Source organism: Bufo gargarizans, chromosome 6 (assembly GCF_014858855.1).
Source record: "Bufo gargarizans isolate SCDJY-AF-19 chromosome 6, ASM1485885v1, whole genome shotgun sequence".
Taxonomy (NCBI): Eukaryota; Metazoa; Chordata; class Amphibia; order Anura; family Bufonidae; genus Bufo; species Bufo gargarizans.
In genome coordinates, this window is record NC_058085.1 from 192,729,278 (window position 1) to 192,749,930 (window position 20,653).

General features: G+C 44.7%; 1 protein-coding gene across 4 annotated transcripts in view; it reads left to right on the forward strand.

Annotated features, from left to right (window-relative positions):
- LOC122940818 (rap1 GTPase-GDP dissociation stimulator 1-like) overlaps positions 1–20,653 on the forward strand; it is a 331,161-nt gene that overhangs the window by 187,966 nt on the left and 122,542 nt on the right. For all 4 annotated transcript variants that reach the window (XM_044297600.1, XM_044297602.1, XM_044297601.1 and 1 more), the window contains one exon: positions 3,563–3,688. In XM_044297600.1, the coding sequence (XP_044153535.1) occupies positions 3,563–3,688 (126 nt within the window). The remainder of the gene's footprint in view (positions 1–3,562; positions 3,689–20,653) is intronic.

Consider the following 20,653-nt stretch of genomic DNA (forward strand, 5'->3'; position numbering starts at 1 on the left):
TAATCAGTATTTTGTAGAAGCAGGTAAATCACACCCCTCAATCAGTATTTTGTGGAAACAGGTATATAGAACACCTAAATCAATATTTTATGGAAGCAGGTATATCAAACCATTTAATCAGTATTGTGTTGAAGCAGGTATATTGCACCCCCCAATCAGTATTTTGTGGAAGCAGGTATACAGAACCCCTTATACAGTATTTTGTAGAAGCAGGTATATCGCACCCCTCAATTAGTATTTTGTGGAAACAGGTATATAGAACCCCTGAATAAATATTTGGTGGAAGCAGGTATATCGCACCCCTCAATCAGTATTTTGTGGAAGCCGGTGTATCGCAGGCATCAATCAATATTTGCCGGAAGCAGTTATATCGCACCCGTCAATCAGTATTTTGTGGAATTAGGTATATAGAACCCCTTAATCAGTATTTTGTAGAAGCAGGTATATTGCACCCCTCATTCAGTATTTTGTGGAAGCAGGTGTTTCAAACCCCTTAATAAATATTTTGTGGAGTCGGTGTATCTCAGGCCTCAATCAATATTTGGTTAAAGCAAGTATATCACACCCCTCAATCAGTATTTTGTGGAAGCAGGCATATAGAACCCCATAATCAGTATTTTGTAGAAGCAGGTATATCACACCCCTCAATCAGTATTTTGTGGAAACAGGTATATAGAACCCCTGAATCAATATTTGGTGAAAGCAGGTATATATCGCACCCTCAATCAGTATTTTGTGGAAGCAGGTATATTGCACCTCTCAATCAGTTTTGCAACAGGTATATCACACTCGTTGCAATTAATTATTCTAATAGCGCTTGTCCCTCTATATAGTTGCGGTATCGCAGCAGAACCGCACACAACTGCTGCACAATACAAATGCACTATAATATATTTTCTATATTACAAAGTATAAGTATATCACACCACTCGGTATATCACGCCTATCAAAAGCACATTTATACCAGTCCTTAAAAGGACTTTTGTGGCTCTATTAGCTCTCGTTTGGTGTCCCTATCAGTCTGTCCGTGCTCCACAAAGCAACCTCTCCTCTACACTGGCAAAACATAGAATGGAAAATGGCTGCCAAATCGGATTCTGTTATAGGGCGGGGGTGTGTCCATGTGCTGAAATGTCTCAATTGGCTGTCCTGTCCCACCTGATGGATGTGTCATGGGTCAAAGTTCAGCGCAATGCAAAAGAATATGGCCCATGCGAACATCGCCATATGTTCGCATGTTCAGCAAATCGCGAACAAGCAAAGTTCGCTGCGAAACGACCGCCGGGCGAACCTCAAGGCCATCTCTACCAGGGATGCTATCATAGTTACCTTGGTAATGACACTGGGTGCACGTATAAGACTTATGCCGACGCCATGACATTTAGAGCCTGATAAAGCCTGGATAGTGCAAAATGGCCGCAACTGTCACATGTCACCCACATCTTAGACCATGATGTATTTTATATTTCAATAAATATCCGCAATTTTGGAGATTTAATGAGTGCCGCAGCTTTTTACTATTTATACGTGTTTATCGATAAATGGACCTGAAGTTGCTGACCTAATATACAACATTTAAGCATCAACCTATTTAAAGCTTCCAGTTACTAGACCAATCTTTTTTTCAGGAGAACCCACTGTAAAGGAAAGAGTGACATCGAAACATTTTTTTTTTCTTTTACCTTCAGCTCCTATACTTATATGGCTACACATTAATTAACCCCTTAACGCATAAACATGTACATGATTGACTTTAAGGGGTTGTATCAAGCAGGCACTGACCTTGCTCTGTATACGCTTGTTGCCAGCTATACAATACAGCAGGCATCCACCAGCTGTGACCGGAAATGCAGATGACTCCAATTTCAATAATTTAACCCTTATGATACCACTTTCAATAGCGACTTTAGCATCTGTGGGCTTAGACAAAGGCATGGGGCTCCCTCTGTCCTCTTATTGGTGCTCCTGCTACAAAATTAAGGGGCTCCAATTGGTGGTTATGACAGCTTTGGGCTTATAAAGGCTCCCAGCTCTGTCATAGCAAGCATTGCATGTAGATGTCCCAGGTTCAAATCCCCAGAGACAATCTAGATTATTTTTTGTTCTATTCTTAGAAACCTAATACATATTCCTGTTTTATTCACAATCACAATATATGATTATAAAGATACAAGTAATACTGTATGTATTAGCAGTCTAAGCATAAAAAACTCTGTTATCAATATAGTAAGTCTATAGCCTTTTTTTATGAGTCAAATGGTGGAGATCAAAAATAACTGAAAAATTGGCTAATGATAAGAACACAAATCTTCCAGCGGCCAGGAGCTGCCGCTGCTCATCCCACCTGCCCCAGTGTCCCAGTGGCACGGACCTGCCTCCCATTTTCTTTTTCTTCCTGGCGAGCCCAGTCACTGGGGTAGCTCTGTCCTATCATACAGGCTGTGGCCTGTTTGGTAGCTAGGCCTCTCTCACTCTGCCATAGCTTGCACACACTCCCCTCTGCATGGCCTGCAGGCACCCTAATCTTCATCAGTCAATGACAGGTCATCATGAGGTACTTATGGCACCATCCTCTGTGGGAAGGTGTTTGAGCAATAGGTGTTGATGTCCTGCCAAGGTGTACTATTATATGTTTGTCTGTCTGTGTACCAACTTCTGCCTGTTTTCTGGATTTGTCCCTTTGTTGCCTAACCTGACTTTTGTCTGATCTCCGTACTGACCGTAGCTGCCCTTCTGACCTCAGACTGTTTATCAGATTGCTTGTACTGACCTCAGACTTTTTCTGACCACGATTTTGACTAATCCCTCAGTGCTTGGCACTGGTATCCCTTGACCCCCATGAGTCAGCTGTCAACAAAACAGACTGCTCCAAGAGGTAACAGCCTGGTGGTTTCCCTGCAGAAGTCCAGATCCCTGTATAGGGGTTAAGTGGTAGAGATTGTCAGGGTAATACCCTTAGGAGTAGCTCCAAGTCAGATTTGTTTAGTTGACACAGTGGGTCTACACCCACTTTGTAACAAGAGGTGCTAAGATTTGCAGAAGAGGTCCTTCACCATACTCCTCTAGATGATCTATAGATCCATTTGTTTGGCTTGGAAACTAGGACTCAATCACTGTCATATGGCCATTATAGAACAGTGCTATTTAGGTGGTATTACTAGGGCACTGTATCAAATTATTATATAGGCATGTATTGTATTCTACATGGTAATATAACCTGCTCACTTATGAAAATTGTTTTGGCTACCTTTCTGTTTGCAACCTCTTGTAATTTCAGTGTACAAGGTTCATCTTTTATCAGCAATTCTTACTTTTAAAAAAAATGAAAGGGCTTCCACGTAACTCAGGAAAGGATCACAATTGCTAATAGTTAATGGTCATCTATTTACCTGTCAACCAACTGGAACATTGACATTGATTGGCATTTTAGTGGCATAGCTGCCCTCTATAGTGCAGCATTATCAGGATTGACTAAATAAAGGAAAATGTATTATTTTCCCCATGTAGTTGAAAGTTCTGGAAAGTAATGGATTTTTTTGTTTGTTTGTTTCTTGCATTTTAGATAGTGCTAAGGAAGCTTTAAGTAAAACCATGGTTGTTGAACAGCTGGTAAAGCAGCTGAAGAGGGCAGAAAACCATGAAAGAGTTGAAATTATCATTGAGGTCCTCCAGATGCTGGCAGAAAATGGTATGTATGAGTATCAATGTGTTTAGAATGTAACTCTCCAGCTCAAAAGCTTACTGCCTGTGTAATGAGTAGAGAATTTCAGCTGGCTGTAGTGGGTCTAGTGGGAAGCCATGTGTATCAAGACAGAACAGGTCAGGATGAATGGGCATGTGCAAGCTTCATCCTTATGAGAAAAGCAGCATTTCACAGTGGCAACTGGCATCTGTTAGAGCACACCATTATGCTTTCATTGGCAGATGGGACACAGCAATTGCAATGTGTTGTTGGCTTAAGCTGAATCTATCAATCATTTGCCATTGACCTATCAAGGTAAAAGTATGCAGGACTATTATATAACTGAACGTATGAAACACTTATGCATATTTGATGAGTCACTTGCTTATGGGAAAAGCAAAACATTTTGTAAGCACTGTGATATTTAAAATGAATGTGGCTATATAATAGTAGCTATAGGAGAATTAAATTAAGAGAAATAACAGTGCTGTGCCCTATTGCACTAAACTGGTTATCTGGTTATTATATTATAAAAAAAAAAAATTGACTTAAATTAATGCATTCTTGCTGAAGGAAAATATAGAAATAGACAGAAAAAATGATTGATTGAATAAATAAATATAGATACACACAACAGGGCCAAACTGCCCATCTTGCAATTCTGGCAAATAGAAAATTGTCTGGGGCCGAAGTGCACCACCCCAGGAGTCTCTAGGCCAAACCATTCTGGTCTTGAGCACAGGGTCCCAATGGTAGAGGGGCTGAATTTTATTTGAAGATACAACTGTATCTCCATTCTCAGAACAGCGATACAGTAGAATTGTAAGGCAGGGCATGAGAACAAATGGTTCCCAGCCCATCATAGGCCACTAGACTGGCAGAAGATGAGGCAGCACAGGTGTTTGCAAAGTGATGACATCATCAAAATCACCTGCGGCAGGTGGTCGCAATGAGGTTATTGCACCAAAGTGCAGGCAACTGTGACTTCCTGCTCCGGGATAGGTGCAGGTCAAAAATTGTAGCCTGGAGTGGGATTCGAATATTTTTTCTGCCACTTTTGGGGCAATACAGGGTGTAGTGTAATTACTGGGGCAATACAGGGTGGCATTATAACTATCTGGGGGCTCTACAGTAGGACATTGTTAGTACTGCTGGCAATAACGGGAGTCATTGTAACTATTACACTGGCAACACTATAGGGGGCCTTATTACTACTGGGTGCACTTTAAGGGGTTTATTACTACTGGGGCAGTTTAGGAGGCTTTATTACTACTGGGGCACTTTATAGGGTCTTATTACTAGTAGGGGCACTTTAGGGGGTCTTATAACTATTGGGAGCAGTTTAGGGACCTTATTATTACTGGGGACACTTTGGGGAGCTTTATCACTACTGAGGACAATTGAAGGGATTATTGCTGCGAATGGTACTGTGGGGCGCATTATTATTATTGGGCACAATATAGAAGGCACAATTGCTAATAGGGGCACTGTCAAGGCGCATTATCATTGTATGTGACACTATTAGTAATGAGAGCACTCTGGGAGAGAATTAAAATAGGTGGTTGTGCAATGGGAAATATCTATATGGCACTATCATTTTGTAAGTCCAGTATTTAGAACCATTAGGCAGCCCATAGCAACCAATTAGATTCCACCTTTTATTTTCCAAAAGAGCTCTGGAAAATGGAAGGTGGAATCTGATTGGTTGCTATGGGCAACCAAGACATTTTTCCTTTACACCAGTTTTGATAAAGCTGCACCAATATCTACACGAAAGAAGACATTAATGGATGTGATGGGAATGTAATGTCCATCTAAATATGCTATTAGCACTGGGGCGGGGGAAAGGGAAGAGAACAAACATATTTCACATTCCTCACACAGCAAGTGGGCCGCACTGTTTTAAAATGCCAGGGCTGAAATCAGACCAAATCCAGCCTTGATAAACACACATATTAGGCTAGTTTCACACCTGCGCTTTCCCTTTCCGCTATTGAGATCTGTCATAGGAAAAAGCTTCTGTTTTGTCCCCATTCATTGTCAATGGGGACAAAATTGAACTGAAGGGAATGGAGTGCACCAGATTGTATTCAGTTTCATTACGTTCCCATGACGCACACAAAAGCGCAGCAAGCAGCGCATTTGAGTGCGTCCAGGGATACGGAGCAAGACTGATCTGTCATGACTCACAATGGAAGTCAATGAAAACAGATCAGTTTTCTCTGACACAGAAAACGGATCCCTCACCCATTGACTTACAATGGTTTTAGAGACAGATCCGTCATGACTATTTTAGAGATAATACCGCCGGATCTCTTCATAACAGATGGAGACGGTTGTATTTTCATGACAGAAATATTTTTGGGTGATCCTTGACAGATCCAGCAAAAATGCAGATGTGAAAGTAGCCTAATACACATAGAGTATATTTATATTCACATTCCCAGTTAAACTAGACATAATAACTTGTAGGGCTAGATTAGCTTAATTTAATAATAACTTTCACTTAGAAATCCATTGCTTTGTTGTGAAGAGAAAGTACTTTTAACCCCTTCAGGACCCTGCTATTTTTCACCTTTAGGACCAGGCCATTTTTTGCAAATCTAACGTGTCACTTTATGTGGTGATAACTTTAAAACGCTTTTACTTATCCAGGCCATTCTGAGATTGTTTTCTCGTCACATATAGTACTTCATGACAGTGATAAATTTGAGTCAAATTATTTCATTTTTATTTATAAAAAAAAATAAAAAATTACCAATAATTTGGAAAAATTCACAATTTGCTAAATTTCAATTTCTCTGCATTTAAAACGGAAAGTGATACCTTTCTAAAATAGTTACTTTACATTTCCCATATGTCTACTTCATGTTTGGATCATTTTGTAAATTACAGTTTCTTTTTGGAACATTAGAAGGCTTAGAAGTTTAGAAGCAAATCTTAACATTTTTAAGAAAATTTCAAAAACCCAATTTTTAAAGACCAGTTCAGGTCGGAAGTGACTTTACGAGGCTTACATAATAGAAACTGCCCATAAATGGCCCCATTTTAAAAACTACACCCCTCGAGGTATTCAAAACTGATTTTATAAACGTTGTTAACCCTTTAGGTGTTCCATAAGAATTAAAGGAAAATGTAGATGACATTTTTGAATTTCACTTTTTTGCAGGGTTAACAGCCAAACAAAACTCAATATTTATTACTCTGATTCTGTAGTTTACAGAAACACCCCACATGTGGTCATAAACTGCTGTACGGGGACACGGCAGGGCACAGAAGGAAAGGAATGCCATACGGTTTTTGGAGGGCAGATTTCACTGGGATAAAGTGACCCCATTTTGGACAGGAGAAGTGACCCCATTTTGGACTACAGGATAAGGTGGCAGTTTTGTTGGTACTATTTTAGGGTACATACAGTGACATAACTTATGGTTATGGGCCCGATGCAAACTTTGGATTGGGCCCCCCCCCTTCCTCCCAATTTATACAAAGAGGCGGCAATTTTTATTTACACTAAGCCCAATGCATGGCTACACTCACCCAGTCCTAACTAAAATCTGGTCCTACCTCATCCAGGGTGCTGCTGGCGTTGGTGTGATGTCCACTGGATCCAGAACAAGGTCCCTGAGGTAATAGAGAAAAAAAGAATAATCTCATAAGGAAGGGATGGTGACTGCCCCTGTGAAATCACTAGCAGGGGGCACTGCTGGTCTGTAAGACTGAGCCATGCCAATGTATAGCAGGGTAATCTAGGACATTTCCCCTAAGTGCTACCACACAGTACTAATGCCCTCACAGTAATAAAGCCTAACTTGTGGCCCCTTCACAATAGTTATGTCCCCCTTGTGGCCCCTCACAGCAGTTATGCCCACCTTTGTTCCTGTCACAGTAGTTATGCCCACTTTTGTGCCCCCTCACTGTAGTTATGCCCAGATATGTGTCCCTCTCACAGTAGATATGCCCAGATATGTGACCCCTCACTGTAGTAATGCCCAGATATGTGCCCCCTCACAGTTGTAATGCACAGATATGTGCCCCCTCACAGTGGTTATGGACAGATATATGCCCCCTCACAGTAGTAATGGCCAGATATGTGCCCCCTCACAGTGGTTATGGCCATATATGTGCCCCCTCACAGTAATAATGCCCAAATATGTGCCCCCTCATAGTAGTTATGGCCAGATATGTCCCCCCTCACAGTAGATATGCCAGATATGTGCCCTCTCACGGTGGTTATGGCCAGATATGTGCCCCCTCACAGTAGTTGTGCCCAGTTATGTGCCACCTTACAGTAGTTATGCCCAGTTATGTACCCCCTCACAGTAGTTATGTCAGATTATGTGCCCCCTCACAGTAGTTATGCCAGATTATGTGCCCCCTCATAGTAGTTATGCCCACATATGTGCACCCTCACAGTAATTATGCCCACTTTTGTGCCCCCTCACTCTTGTTGTGGCCCCACTTTTGCCTTCAGTCTGCAGCTTTATGAAAAAACAAAACAAAAAAAACCCACATACTAACCTTCTTCCCTGATGACGCGCTCCCACACTCACATCGCGCTGCTGGCTGTGCTGGAGGCCAATTCCCGGGTTTTCAGCGCTCCTCCCACAGCCAGCAGCCTGATGTGCAGCCAGCAGGGGGAGCACCGGAGCTCATAACAAAAGTGAAACAGGGAGCGGAGAAAGCTCCCTGCTTTACTCTGGAGACGACAACCTGGCAGTGACAAGAACTGCCAGGTGAGTATGCGCGTTATTTTGTAGTGTCTCCATATTCTGAGAGCCATAGTTTTTTGTATTTTTTAGGCGATTGTCTTAGGTAGGGTCTCGTTTTTTGTGGGATGAGATGACTGTTTGATTGGCATGATTTTGGGATGCATATGACTTTTTGATCGCTTGGTATTACACTTTTAGTGATGTAAGGTGACATACAATGTCTTTTTTTTACCTAATATGTATACTTTATTCATAGCCTAAGGGCTGGATCTAACAGGATTCCGTAGAAGGCAAGCTCCGATGCTTATAGAAGGCATCAGGCTTGCCTTCTATGCCATCGGGTCCCTGTCACTGCAAGCCTGGGATCCGATGGCAAAGTCCAAGTCCGTATCGACCGGCTCTATAAAAATATCACATGACCTAACCCCTCAGATGAACACCGTAAAAAAATTAAAAATAAAAACTGTGCAAAATAAACCATTTTTTGTCACCTTACATCACATAAAGTGTAATAGCAAGCGATCAAAAAGTCATATGCACCCCAAAATAGTGCCAATAAAACCGTCATCTCATCCCACAAAAATCATACCCTACCCAAGGTAATCGCCCCCCAAAAAAAAACTATGGCTCTCAGACTATGGAAACACTAAAACATGTGTTTTTTTTGTTTCAAAAATGAAATCATTGTGTAAAACTTACATAAATAAAAAAAAATGGTATACATATTAGGTATTTCCGCGTCCGTGACAACATGCTCTATAAAAATACTACATGATCTAACCTGTCAGATCAATGTTGTAAATAACAAAAAAAACTGTGCCAAAACAGCTATTTATTGTTACCTTGCCTCACAAAAAGTGTAATATAGAGCAACCAAAAATCATATGTACCCTAAACTAGTAGCAACAAAACTTCCACCCTAAAATGGGGTCACTTTTTTGGAGTTTCTGCTCTAGGGGTGCATCAGGGGAGCTTCAAATGGGACATGGTGTCAAAAAAGCCAGTCCAGCAAAATCTGCCTTCCAAAAACCATATGGCATTCCTTTCCTTCTGTGCCCTGCCGTGTGCCCGTACAGCAGTTTACGACCACATATGGGGTGTTTCTGTAAACTACAGAATCAGGGCCATAAATTCTGAGTTTTGTTTGGCTGTTAACCCTTGCTTTGTAACTGGAAAAAAAATATTAAATGGAAAATCTGCCAAAAAAGTGAAATTTCTAAATTGTATCTCTATTTTTGATTAATTCTTGTGGAACACCTAAAGGGTCAGCAACGTTTTTAAAATCAGTTTTGAATTCCTTGAGGGGTGTAGTTTCTAGAATGGGGTCATTTTCGGGTAGTTTTTCTTATGTAAGCCTCACAAAGTGAATTCAGACCTGAACTGGTCCTTAAAAAGTGGGTTTTAAAATTTTAATATTTCTAAGCCTTGTAACATCCCCAAAAATTAAACTATCATTCCCAAAATTATCCAAACATGAAGTCGACATATGGGAAATGTAAAGTAATAACTATTTTTTGAGGTATTACTATGTATTATAGAAGTAGAGAAATTAAAACTTAAAAATTAGCAAATTTTTCCAAATTTCTGGTAAATTTGGTATTTTTTTTATAAATAAAAATGAATTATTTTTTTACTCCATTTTACCAGTGTCATGAAGTACAATGTGTGAGGAATAAACAATCTCAGAATGGCCTGGATAAGTCAAAACATTTTAAAGTTATCACCACAAAATGGCCTGGTCCTTAAGGTGAAAATAAGCCCGGTCCCTAAGGGGTTAAGGGGTTAATCCTCACTCTCTGTGCACCCTTGCTTCTTTGCTAGCCACATCCACTCCTTGATTGACAGGGCTGTGTTCATGCATAGTCATCTTGCTTGGCCTTATCAATCAAGAAGAGAAGGAATGGGCTGGCAGAAGAAGCAGGAGGAGCACAGAATGGCTTGGGATGGTCCTCGGTGCACTCAACTACTCAATTGATATATAAATACAAGTGCATTTGGGGCTTATGTACACATTGCCAGTTACATTCTGTGATGGATATTTATTGTATGCATCACACAAAACTGCATTCACTGTTTACCAATACAGTGCTGCCATTTGCAGGCCTGCATTAGTAGTGTATATACCAGTGATGGGTATCAGAGCCTGAGGCGCTGAGCCATTTCCGGCATTCTAAAGCTTCGCCAATCTCAGCCGGGAAACACTTTTACGGGCGCAGGGGCCTTGTAGGCAGGCGCCATCTTTAAGGTGCTGACATCTGTCGTACATGTATGGGAGAGGTCACGAAAGGGTTCAAATAACAATCAGCCCCTACTTTGCTGCTAATAAATACTCACTTGTAGGAGAGATTCTTATAGATTTTTCAGTTAGACTACAGCTGGTTACATATATTCTGTTACGCGAGTTTAGGAAGTGATGTGTGTTGATTAGTGTTGATCGAGCATGCTCTGCCGATCACCAGTTCGACTCGAGCATTGCGATGCTCGGCACATGGCGGTGTTCGGCAGAATACCGTGTGTGCTCTAGCGCAATGCTTGAGTCTCCTCCCCAATAAAGCCAATAAATGTGCAGGTAAGTACTGACGCTCACTGTAATGCCATAGCCATGTTGGTTACTGACATTACAGTGAATGGCTGGCCAGAACGCATCATCGGGTGCTATATAGCACCCGATGCTGCGTGTTCGGCTCATTCTAAGGCCTCATGCACACGACCGTAGTTCGGGTCCGCATCCGAGCCGCAGTTTTTGTGGCTCGGGTGCGGATCTGTTCACTTCAATGGGGCTGCAAAAGATGCGGACAGCACTCCATGTGCTGTCCGGATCCTTTGCTCCCTTCCGTGGCCCCGCAAAAAAAATATAGCATGTCCTATTCTTGTCCGTTTTGCGGACAAGAATATGCATTTGCGGAAGGTACACAGACGGCTTCCATTTTTTTGCGGATTCGCGGTTTGCAGACCGCAAAAATCGGAACGGTCGTGTGCATGTAGCTTAAGTCAGGGAGAGCTGAGGATAGGAAGGGACAGAGAGTGTAGGGAGTGTAATCGTATATTATAAGTGTACAAAAACATTTCAGAGACCCAAATGTCCAAGGACTATTGTGTGTGACAGCAGCAATATATTTCTCAGCTCAGTGTTAGTCAGGGAGAGCTGTGCTGTAGAAGTGTTGCTATTAGAGGCCCAAAAGTCCTTTAAAGGACTATTGTTGTGTCTGGCAGCAATATCTATTTTTAGCGCAACCTGCGCTAAATTGCGTGCTTTTGCAGAGACCCAAAAGTCCTTTTAAGGTCTATTGTTGTATCTGGCAGCAATACATATTTTTAGTGCAACCTATGCTAAATGGCGTGCTATTGTAGAGACCCAAAAGTCCTTTTAAGGACTATTGTTGTATCTGGAAGCAATATATATTTTTAGCTCAAAATTACGTGCAATTGTTTTGCCGCTGCATTACCACCGCAACATTACCTGCACTACATCTCCAGTACAACTTTAGTGCATAGGATATATCAGTGACATTCAGTGTTATTTTTTCGCCATTAGTGGCAGCGACATTACCTGTGCTACATTTCAAGTATAAAGTTAACGCATCCAAAATATCAGTGACATTCAGTCAAATTTTTTCGCTGCTAGTGGCAGCGACCTTACCTGCACTACATCTCCAGTATAACATTAGTGTTGCAAAAATAACCTCGCCACTGGGTTTTGGAGGGGCCTGTTTGCCAGCCTTTTGCCTCAGGATTATGGCCCATATACTAAGACTTTGAAGGAGAAGGTAGACCGGATGCACAGCCTAAATCTGTGGAACTGTTTTGGGCAGGAAAGCCATGGTTGCGGTCGGTCAAATGTGACTTCCATAGAGTTTGGGAACTCCTGCTGGGATCTGGGTGATTTCTGAATATGTTGTTTGCCCAGATCAGAGCTATCCAGGGATGTATAATTTATGGAGATATGTGGGGCTTTGGGGTGTTTTCTGTGTTTTGGGGAAAAATGTATGTTTTCTGCCTGTGAGTGATTAAGTTAGTCCATTATGTTTGGTAATTGTATTACAGGCAGAGCCCATTGTGTTTGGTAATTGTATCACAGGCAGAGACCATTGTGTTTGGTAATTGTATCACAGACAGGGGGGGCGAGGTTGTGTACAGTTGCTGGGAGTGTTTCCATACTGTAAATGCATGTAATTGACTAACTGCAAAAACTGTCTCAGTCTTCCATAAAGTCCCCAGGGGAGTGTCCCTTGCTGGAAAACCTGCATAAAAGGCTGACATGTAGCCCAAATAAAGAGTTCCTGTTTACCCTCAACATAGAGCCTCATCTTATGTGTGTGGGGAAAAGGTTGCATCTACACTGGGAATGCTATAAGCTGTATACTCCACTGGCTATAATCCCTAAACTCTTTTAAGAGCTTGTTCCTGCATCGCTCTCTGAAGGAAAAGAAGATCACCCACTTGAACTTTGAAACCTTGTCGTAGGTCCAGGGTGGGTAGAAGACGGTGAGATCCCAACCAAGCTACGGCAGTTTGTGGGGCCGGCAGTGCTTACCGTGTCAAGCGGAGTGCTTGGAGCCCTTGGGAAGCACTAGGAGCATCCAACAACGGAGCTACCCAGTCGGGGTGCCAGGAGATCTGTTACAGTGGTGGCAGCAGTGAGATGGCGTCCTAGTGCAAGGAGAAGCAGTGCTGAGACACCATTCGTGGATTTACAAAGTTGAGGGCAACGCTGGTCCCCGTACAGCACCCCTGGCTACAGCAGTATGGAACCAGTTTGTAACCAAACAGCGTCCCGACACAAGGAGGAGGACCTGATCGATCGGGATACAGCCTGGAAAAGCATCTGGTATGAGGCACTGGAAGGTGTATAGCTTCGGCAGGGCAAGAGACTCCCCAGCGAGGACCAGCGATGGCAGACGAGACTGGAGCTACGAATGCCCCTCCTAGGAGAGAAGCCCCTGGAGTGGGTGAAGGAGCCCAAGCTCCAGGTGCGACAGGAGCTGTGGCTGGAGAATGCATACCAGGTGCTATGGTGATATACAGCTCGGTATACACCCTGGAAGGCGGAGCAGGACAACCTGGAGGCGTAGGATTACGATGGCCCTGGCCTGTTGTGGGAGGCTTTCTCAGAACTGGAGTTCGGGAGAACTACGGAGACACGATTTTATGACATCTACGACTTCAGGGAGGGTATGCAAGATTGAGCTGACCCCAATGAGGTGAGATCAGACTTATCAGAATATCCAGTGACACTGGAGTGGGGGCTGGAGCAGGACTACCGACAATTTGCTCCACATAATTGAGAATACTCTGCAGGAGAGTTGGGTGGCAGTCCCAGACTTAAAGCCCTGCAGCAGGGAAGATCCGGCTGAGGTACCGCCTACTTCACTACAAGCTACAGAGGTAGTGGACCTTATGGATGAGTTTTGGGGGGAACTCCATATGGCAGGTGGAGATGAGACCAAGGTCTCTCCACCGGCCTTACAGGGATGCTGGGTGGTCGGCCCAGATCCCTAACAGCTGGAGTTTCATGGAGTAGGGACAGTCGGTCCTGCTCCCCAGCGGCAGTATGTTTTGCAGGTAGAGGAGAGCATCGTCTCCCTTCCCCAGTGGCAGTGTACCTTGCAGGGAGAGAAGAGCATAGTCTCCCTTCTGAACGGCAGTGTACCTTCCAGGGAGAGGAGAGCATCGTCTCTAGTGTTGATCAAGCACCGGGTGCTCGGGCTGAGCACCTCGGGATGCTCGGGTGGTCTACCGAGCACCCGAGCACAATGGAAGTCAATGGGAGAGCCCAAGCATTAAACCAGGCACCCCCTGCTCTGAAGAGGGGAGGGTGTCTAGTTCATGGGAAAAGATCAGAAATTTATGAAAACACCACAGATATGGTTTGGAAACAGCATGGGGAGTATATCTGGATGGATCTTGGACTCCCAGGTCACTGCTGGGAATGATGTTGTCAGTAGTGCGTCCCTTTTACAGACTGACCATAATATGCCCAAAACCAAAGATAAAATAGATTTTAGTGAAAAAAACTGTTAGGAAACATTCTTTCCTGTATATTTACTTGTATAGAAAGTGCACATATCACATAATGGAGGGCCTCATTCACATTGTGGTACAATTGTTGAGGTAGTGGGACTCCTTCACTCACAAAGCCTATGCACTAAGTGAAAATGCGGCCAAAAATTACAAGGAACCGGCACTCCAATACACCCTTTGTTACACATAAAGGAGGGCATCATACACACCCTTTAAAACTTGACTGATGGCCTGCTGTTGACCCTCAAAAACATTAGGAACAAGGGCCTGCTGATCTGACCATCTAAAACATTAGTGGCAAGGGCCTGCTGCTGAGCTGACCCTCTGAAACATTAGGGGTGAGGGTCTGCTGCTAAACTGACCATCTAAAAAATTATGGTTGAGGGCCTGCTGCTGAGCTGAACATTTAAAAAAAATAATGGGATAGTGCCTGCTGCTTAACTGACCATCGAAAAAAACATGGTTGAGAGCCTGCTGCGGAACTGACCCTCTAAAATATTATGAATGAGGGCCTGCTGCTGAGCTGACCATCGAAATAATTATGGTTGAGGGCCTGCTGCTGAGCTGACCATTGGAAAAATTATGGGCGAGGGCCTGCTGCTCATTCAACCATCTAAAACATTAGGGGTGAGGGCCTGCAGGTGAGCTGACCCTGTAAAAGATTGTAGGTGAGGGCACGCTGGTGAGCTGACCCTCTAAAAGGTTGTAGGTGAGGGCTTGCAGGTGAGCTGACCCTGTAAAACATTATATTCAAGGGCCTGCAGGTGAGCTGACCCTGTAAAAGAATGTAGGTGAGGGTCTGCTGGTGAGATGACCCTGTGAAACATTATATGCAAGGGTCTGCAGTTGATCTTACCCTGTAAAAGATTGTAGGTGATGGCCTGCTGAAGAGATGACTCTCTAAAAGGTTGTAGGTGAGGGCCTACAGGTGAGCTGTCCCTTTAAAACATTATATGCGAGGGCCTGCAGGTGAGCTGACCCTTTAAAACATTGTAGGTGAATGTCTGCTGGTGAGATGACCCTCTAAAAGGTTGTAGGTGAGGGCCTGCAGGTGAGCTGACCCGGTAAAACATTATAAGTGAGAGCCTGCAGGCGAGCTGACCCTGTTAAAGATTGTAGGCGAGGGACTGCTGGGGAGATAAACCTCTAAAAGGTTGTAGGTGAGAGCCTGCAGGTGAGCTGACCATTTAAAACATATGCAAGGGTCTGTAGGTGAGCTGACCCTGTAAAACATTATATGCAAGGTCTGTAGGTGAGCTGACCCTGTAAAACATTATATGCGAGGGACATTTTTAACTTGGTACTAATGAAGGCTTTCTGGTCCTCGGCTATTGGCTGTGCAGGGCTGCGCACAGCATGAGGTCACTCTGTGACCTCACACTGTGCGCCGCGATACACAGCAGACAGCATGATGAAGAGGATCGCAATGGTGACCAGGCGCAGGAGAGGTAAGTGTTTTTTATTTTTTTATTTGCGCTAACATAAGGGCTGATGGCTGACCTGGGGGCCGACATGGGGGCTGACATATGGCTGATGTCTGACATAAGGGGCTAATGGCTGACATGGGGGGCTGATGGCTAACATGGGGGCTGATGGCTAACATGGGGGCTGATGGATGACATTGGTGGCTGATGGATGACATGGGGGCTTATAGCTGACATGGGGACTTATGGCTGACATGGGGGCTGATGGCTGACATAAGGGCTGATGGCTGACATAAGGGCTGATGGCTGACATAAGGGCTGGGGGCTGAAATAAGGGCTGGGGGCTGAAATAAGGGCTGGGGGCTGACATAAGAGGCTGATGGCTGACATAAGGGGCTGATGGCTGACATGGGGGGCTGATGGCTGCGGGGGGCTGATGGCTGACATGGAGGGCTGATGGCTGACATAAGGGGCTTATGGCTGACATGGGGGGCTGATGGCTGACATGGGGGGCTGATGGCTGACATGGGGGGCTTATGGCTGACATATTGGCTTATAGATGGCTAAAGGTTGGGGGGTTGATCTGAGGCATTGGGGGTCTGATCTGAGGTCTGATTAACATTGGGGGTCTGATTGCTGGTCTGACCTGGGGTGTAAGGAAAAATATTTTTTCTTATTGTTCTACTCTAAAACCTAGGTGCATCTTATAGAGCGACAAATATGGTACAGTGCAGCAGAGACCCTAGTCAGTTTATATAGTTGTTATATATTTTAATAAGCACGTTGTGTTTTGCTATGCGCGTGAATCAGTCAGCGCCGACTAGCACCCCCTGAGCCCCATCCACCCCCTAAGCCCCCCCCCTAAAACCCCTGCCTCCTTCCCCCCCACCTGGTCCCTGGGAAAATGGTCTTGCATGAAACTGGTCCTTGCTGCAAAAAAAGTTGGGGAACACTGCTTTAAAAGGTTGTAGGTGATGGCCTACAGGTGAGATGACCCTTTAAAAAACATTATATGCGAGGGCCTACAGGTGAGCTGACCCTGTAAAAGATTGTAGGTGAGGGCCTGCTGGTGAGCTGACCCTCTAAAAGGTTGTAGGTAAGGGCCTATACGGGAGATGACCCTGTAAAACATTATATGCAGAGGGCCTGTAGGTGAGCTGAACCTGTAAAACATTATATATGAGGGCCTATAGGTGAGCTGACCCTGTAAAACAATATAAGCGAGATCCTGCAGGTGAGCTGACCCTATAAAAGATTGTAGGTGAGGGCCTGCTGGTGAGCTGACCCTCTAAAAGGTTGTAGGTGGGGGCCTGAAGGTGAGCTTACCCTGTAAAACATTATATGAAAGGGCCTGCAGGTGAGCTGACCCTGTAAAAGATTGTAGGTGAAAACTTGCAGGTTAGATGACCCTCTAAAAGGTTGTATGTGAGTGCCTGTAGGTGAGCTGACCCTGTAAAACGTTATATGCAAGGGCATACAGGTGAGCTGACTCTGTAAAACATTATATGCGAGGGCCTGCAGGTGGGATGACCCTGTAAAAGATTGTAGGTGAGGGCCTGCTGGTGAGCTGACCCTCTAAAAGGTTGGTAAGGGCCTGCAGGTGAGCTGATCCTTTAGAACATTATATGTGAGGGCATATAGGTGAGCTGACCCTGTAAAAAATTGTAGGTGAAAACTTGCAGGTGAGCTGACCCTCTAAAAGGTTGTATGTGAGGGCCTACAGGTGAGCTGACCCTGTAAAACGTTATATGCGAGGGCATGCAGGTGAGCTGACTCTGTAAAACATTATATGCGAGGGCCTGCAGGTGAGATGACCCTGTAAAAGAATGCAGGTGAGGGCCTGCTGGTGAGTTGACCCTCTAAAAGGTTGCTAAGGGCCTGCAGGTGAGCTGATCCTTTAGAACATTATAAGGAGGGGCTTGCAGGTGAGCTGTCCTATAAATGATTGTAGGTGAGGGCCTGCTGGTGAGATGACCCTCTAAAAGGTTGTAGATGAGGACCTGCAGTGAGTTGACCCTGTAAAACATTATATGAGAGGGCCTGCAGGTGAGCTGACTCTGAAAAAGATTGTAGGTGAGGACCTTCAGTTGAGCTGACCCTGTAAAAGATGGTAAGTGGGGGCCTGCTGGTGAATTAACCCTCTAAAAGGTTGTAGGTGAGGGCCTGCAGGTGAGCTGACCCTGTAAAACATTATATGCGAGGGCATGCAGGCGATCTAACCTTGTAAAAGATTGTAGGAGAGGGCCTGCTGGTGAGCTTAACCTCTTAAGGTTGTAGGTGAGGGCCTGCAGGTGAGCTGGCCCTGTAAAGCATTATATGCGAGGCTTGCAGGTGAGAAGACCCTATAAAAGGTTGTAGGTGAGGGCCTGCAGGTGAGCTGTCCCAGTAAAACATTATATGCGAGGGCCTGCAGGTGAGCTGACCCTGTAAAATATTATATAAGACGGCCTGCAGGTACCCTGACCCTGTAAAACATTATAAGCGAGGGCCTGCAGGCGAGCTGACCCTGTAAAACATTATATGCGAGGGCCTGCAGGTGATCTGTCCCTGTAAAAGATTGTAGTTGAGGGTTTGCAGGTGAGCTGACCCTGCAGTGGTGTTGCTAGGGATGGTGTCACCCGGTGCAGTAAAAAATGTGGTCATCCCCCCAAGCGCACCCCCCTAGTAGTTATTAACCCCTTTCAGCAGTCCCCTCTTCACAGTAGTTATTAACCCCTTTCAACGGTCCTCCCTTTAGTGAAGGGGGGACTGCTGGGATTAATAAATATTGTGAAGGGGGGACTGCTGAAAGGGGTTGATTATAACTACTGTGGTAGCAAAGGAGGGAATAAATAACTACACTGAAGAGGGGACAGAAAGGGGTTAATAAATACTGTTAAGGAGGGACTGCTGAAAGAGGTTATTAACCCCTTGCAGCAGTCCCCTCTTCATAGTTATTTCCCCCTTTCACCAGTCCCCCCTTAACAGTAGTTATTAACCCCTTTCAGTAGTCCCCTTTAACAGTAGTTATTAACCCATTTCAGTAGACCCCTTAACAGTAGTTATTAACCCCTTTTCAGCAGTCCCCCTTTCACAGTATTTATTAACGCCAGCAGTCCCCCCTTCACTGAAGGGGGATTGCTGGGTTTAATAAATACTGTCTCCACAATGTTCACCCAGTGGGTCGTCAGGGAAATGTAGGGTCCCTGGCCGAATGCACTTGTCCATGTGTCCATGGTTAGGTGAACCTTCTCAGTAACTGCGTTGGTCAGGGCACATGTGATGTTACGGGACACATGTTGATGTAAGGAGGGCATGGCACACATTGAAAAATAGTGGCGGCTGGGGCCTGCGTAACGTGGGACGGCCGCCGACATCATGCTGCTGAAAGCCTCAGTGTCCACAAGCCTAAATGGCAACATTACCAAGGCCAGTAATTTGGAAAGCTGCACATTTAGTGCTATGGACTGTGGGTGGGTGGCTGGGTATTTGCGCTTGCGTTCAAATGCCTGGGGTAAGGACCTTTGGATCCTGCGCTAGGACACGGAAGTGGATTTGGTCACTGATGGTTCTTGCGAAGGTCCAGGTGCAGAGCGGGAGGTATCCGGGCATGCGCCTTTGACAGTAGATTGGCCAGCACGTAACACAGGGGAAGAGGAGGCAGTGGTGTGACCCGCAGACACAGATTATGGACCCAGGCGTGCACCCCACTTATTACGTGCTTGGATGCCATGTGGCGGATCATGCTGGTGGTGGTGAGGTTGCTTGTGTTCACGCCCCGGCTCATTTTGGTATGGCACAGGTTGCAAACTACTATTCTATTGTCGTCCACACTTTTCTAAAAAAAAAGCGCCATACTGCGGAACACCCATCGCTTGGCAAGGTAGATTTCCGCAATGGGGTGCTCAATGGAACAGTTGCAGGCCTGTTTGGTGTGGCCCGACTTCTCCCTTTTGCAACCCGACTGCCTCTTCAAGCCTGTTGGGGTGCTGCAGATCCCTCCCCCTCTTTCCACCTTCCCAGGTTGAGTCAGTGACTTCAACGTCCACCACCTCCTTTCCACTTCCTCTCTCTGCTCATCCTCTTGACTTGTTGACCTAACCACAACCTCAGTAATTGACAACTGTGTCTCATCCTCTTCATCAACCTCTTGAGACAGTAATTGCCATTGACTTATTGGCAACTGTGTCTCATCATCATTCACCTTATTAAACAGTAATTGCCGTTCCCCACCGTCCTCTCCTTGTGACTGTGGATGCTCAAGAGTTTGGGAATCAGGGCACAAGATCTGTCCCTCTTCAAGCGTGCTTGGCGAGAGGGCCAAATCAAGGAATGGCGCTGAAAAGAGGTCCTCGGAATATCCGAATGTGGGATCACTTGTTTGCCCAGACTCTTCATGGTAGGAGGAAGGAGGATAAGGGTGAGGATTGTGTTGAGCAGACTCTTGGCTACGGAGACGGGACTTTGTGGAAGACAGGGTGGTGCTTAACCGACTTGAAGCATTATCTGCTGCAATTCAACCGACCACCTGTTCGCACTGGTCTGACTTCAATGGATGATTGTTTTTCTTGTGCTCTGGCACCATTAGCATCATGGCCACTTCCCATCCCATACTGTTCGCCTTCTTCATATTAAATGTTATATATGGTATGCTTGAAAGTATGTCACACGTACAGTAGCATAGGATTTAGAAGTGTATGCGCAAACAAATTTAAAAAGGTATTTGGGATGTGGAAATGTCACACATGAGATATCCCACAGATAATGTCAATGCTGTCACCAGTGGCTAATAAAATTACAGGGAATGTCACAGGTATTTGGGATGAGGAAATGTT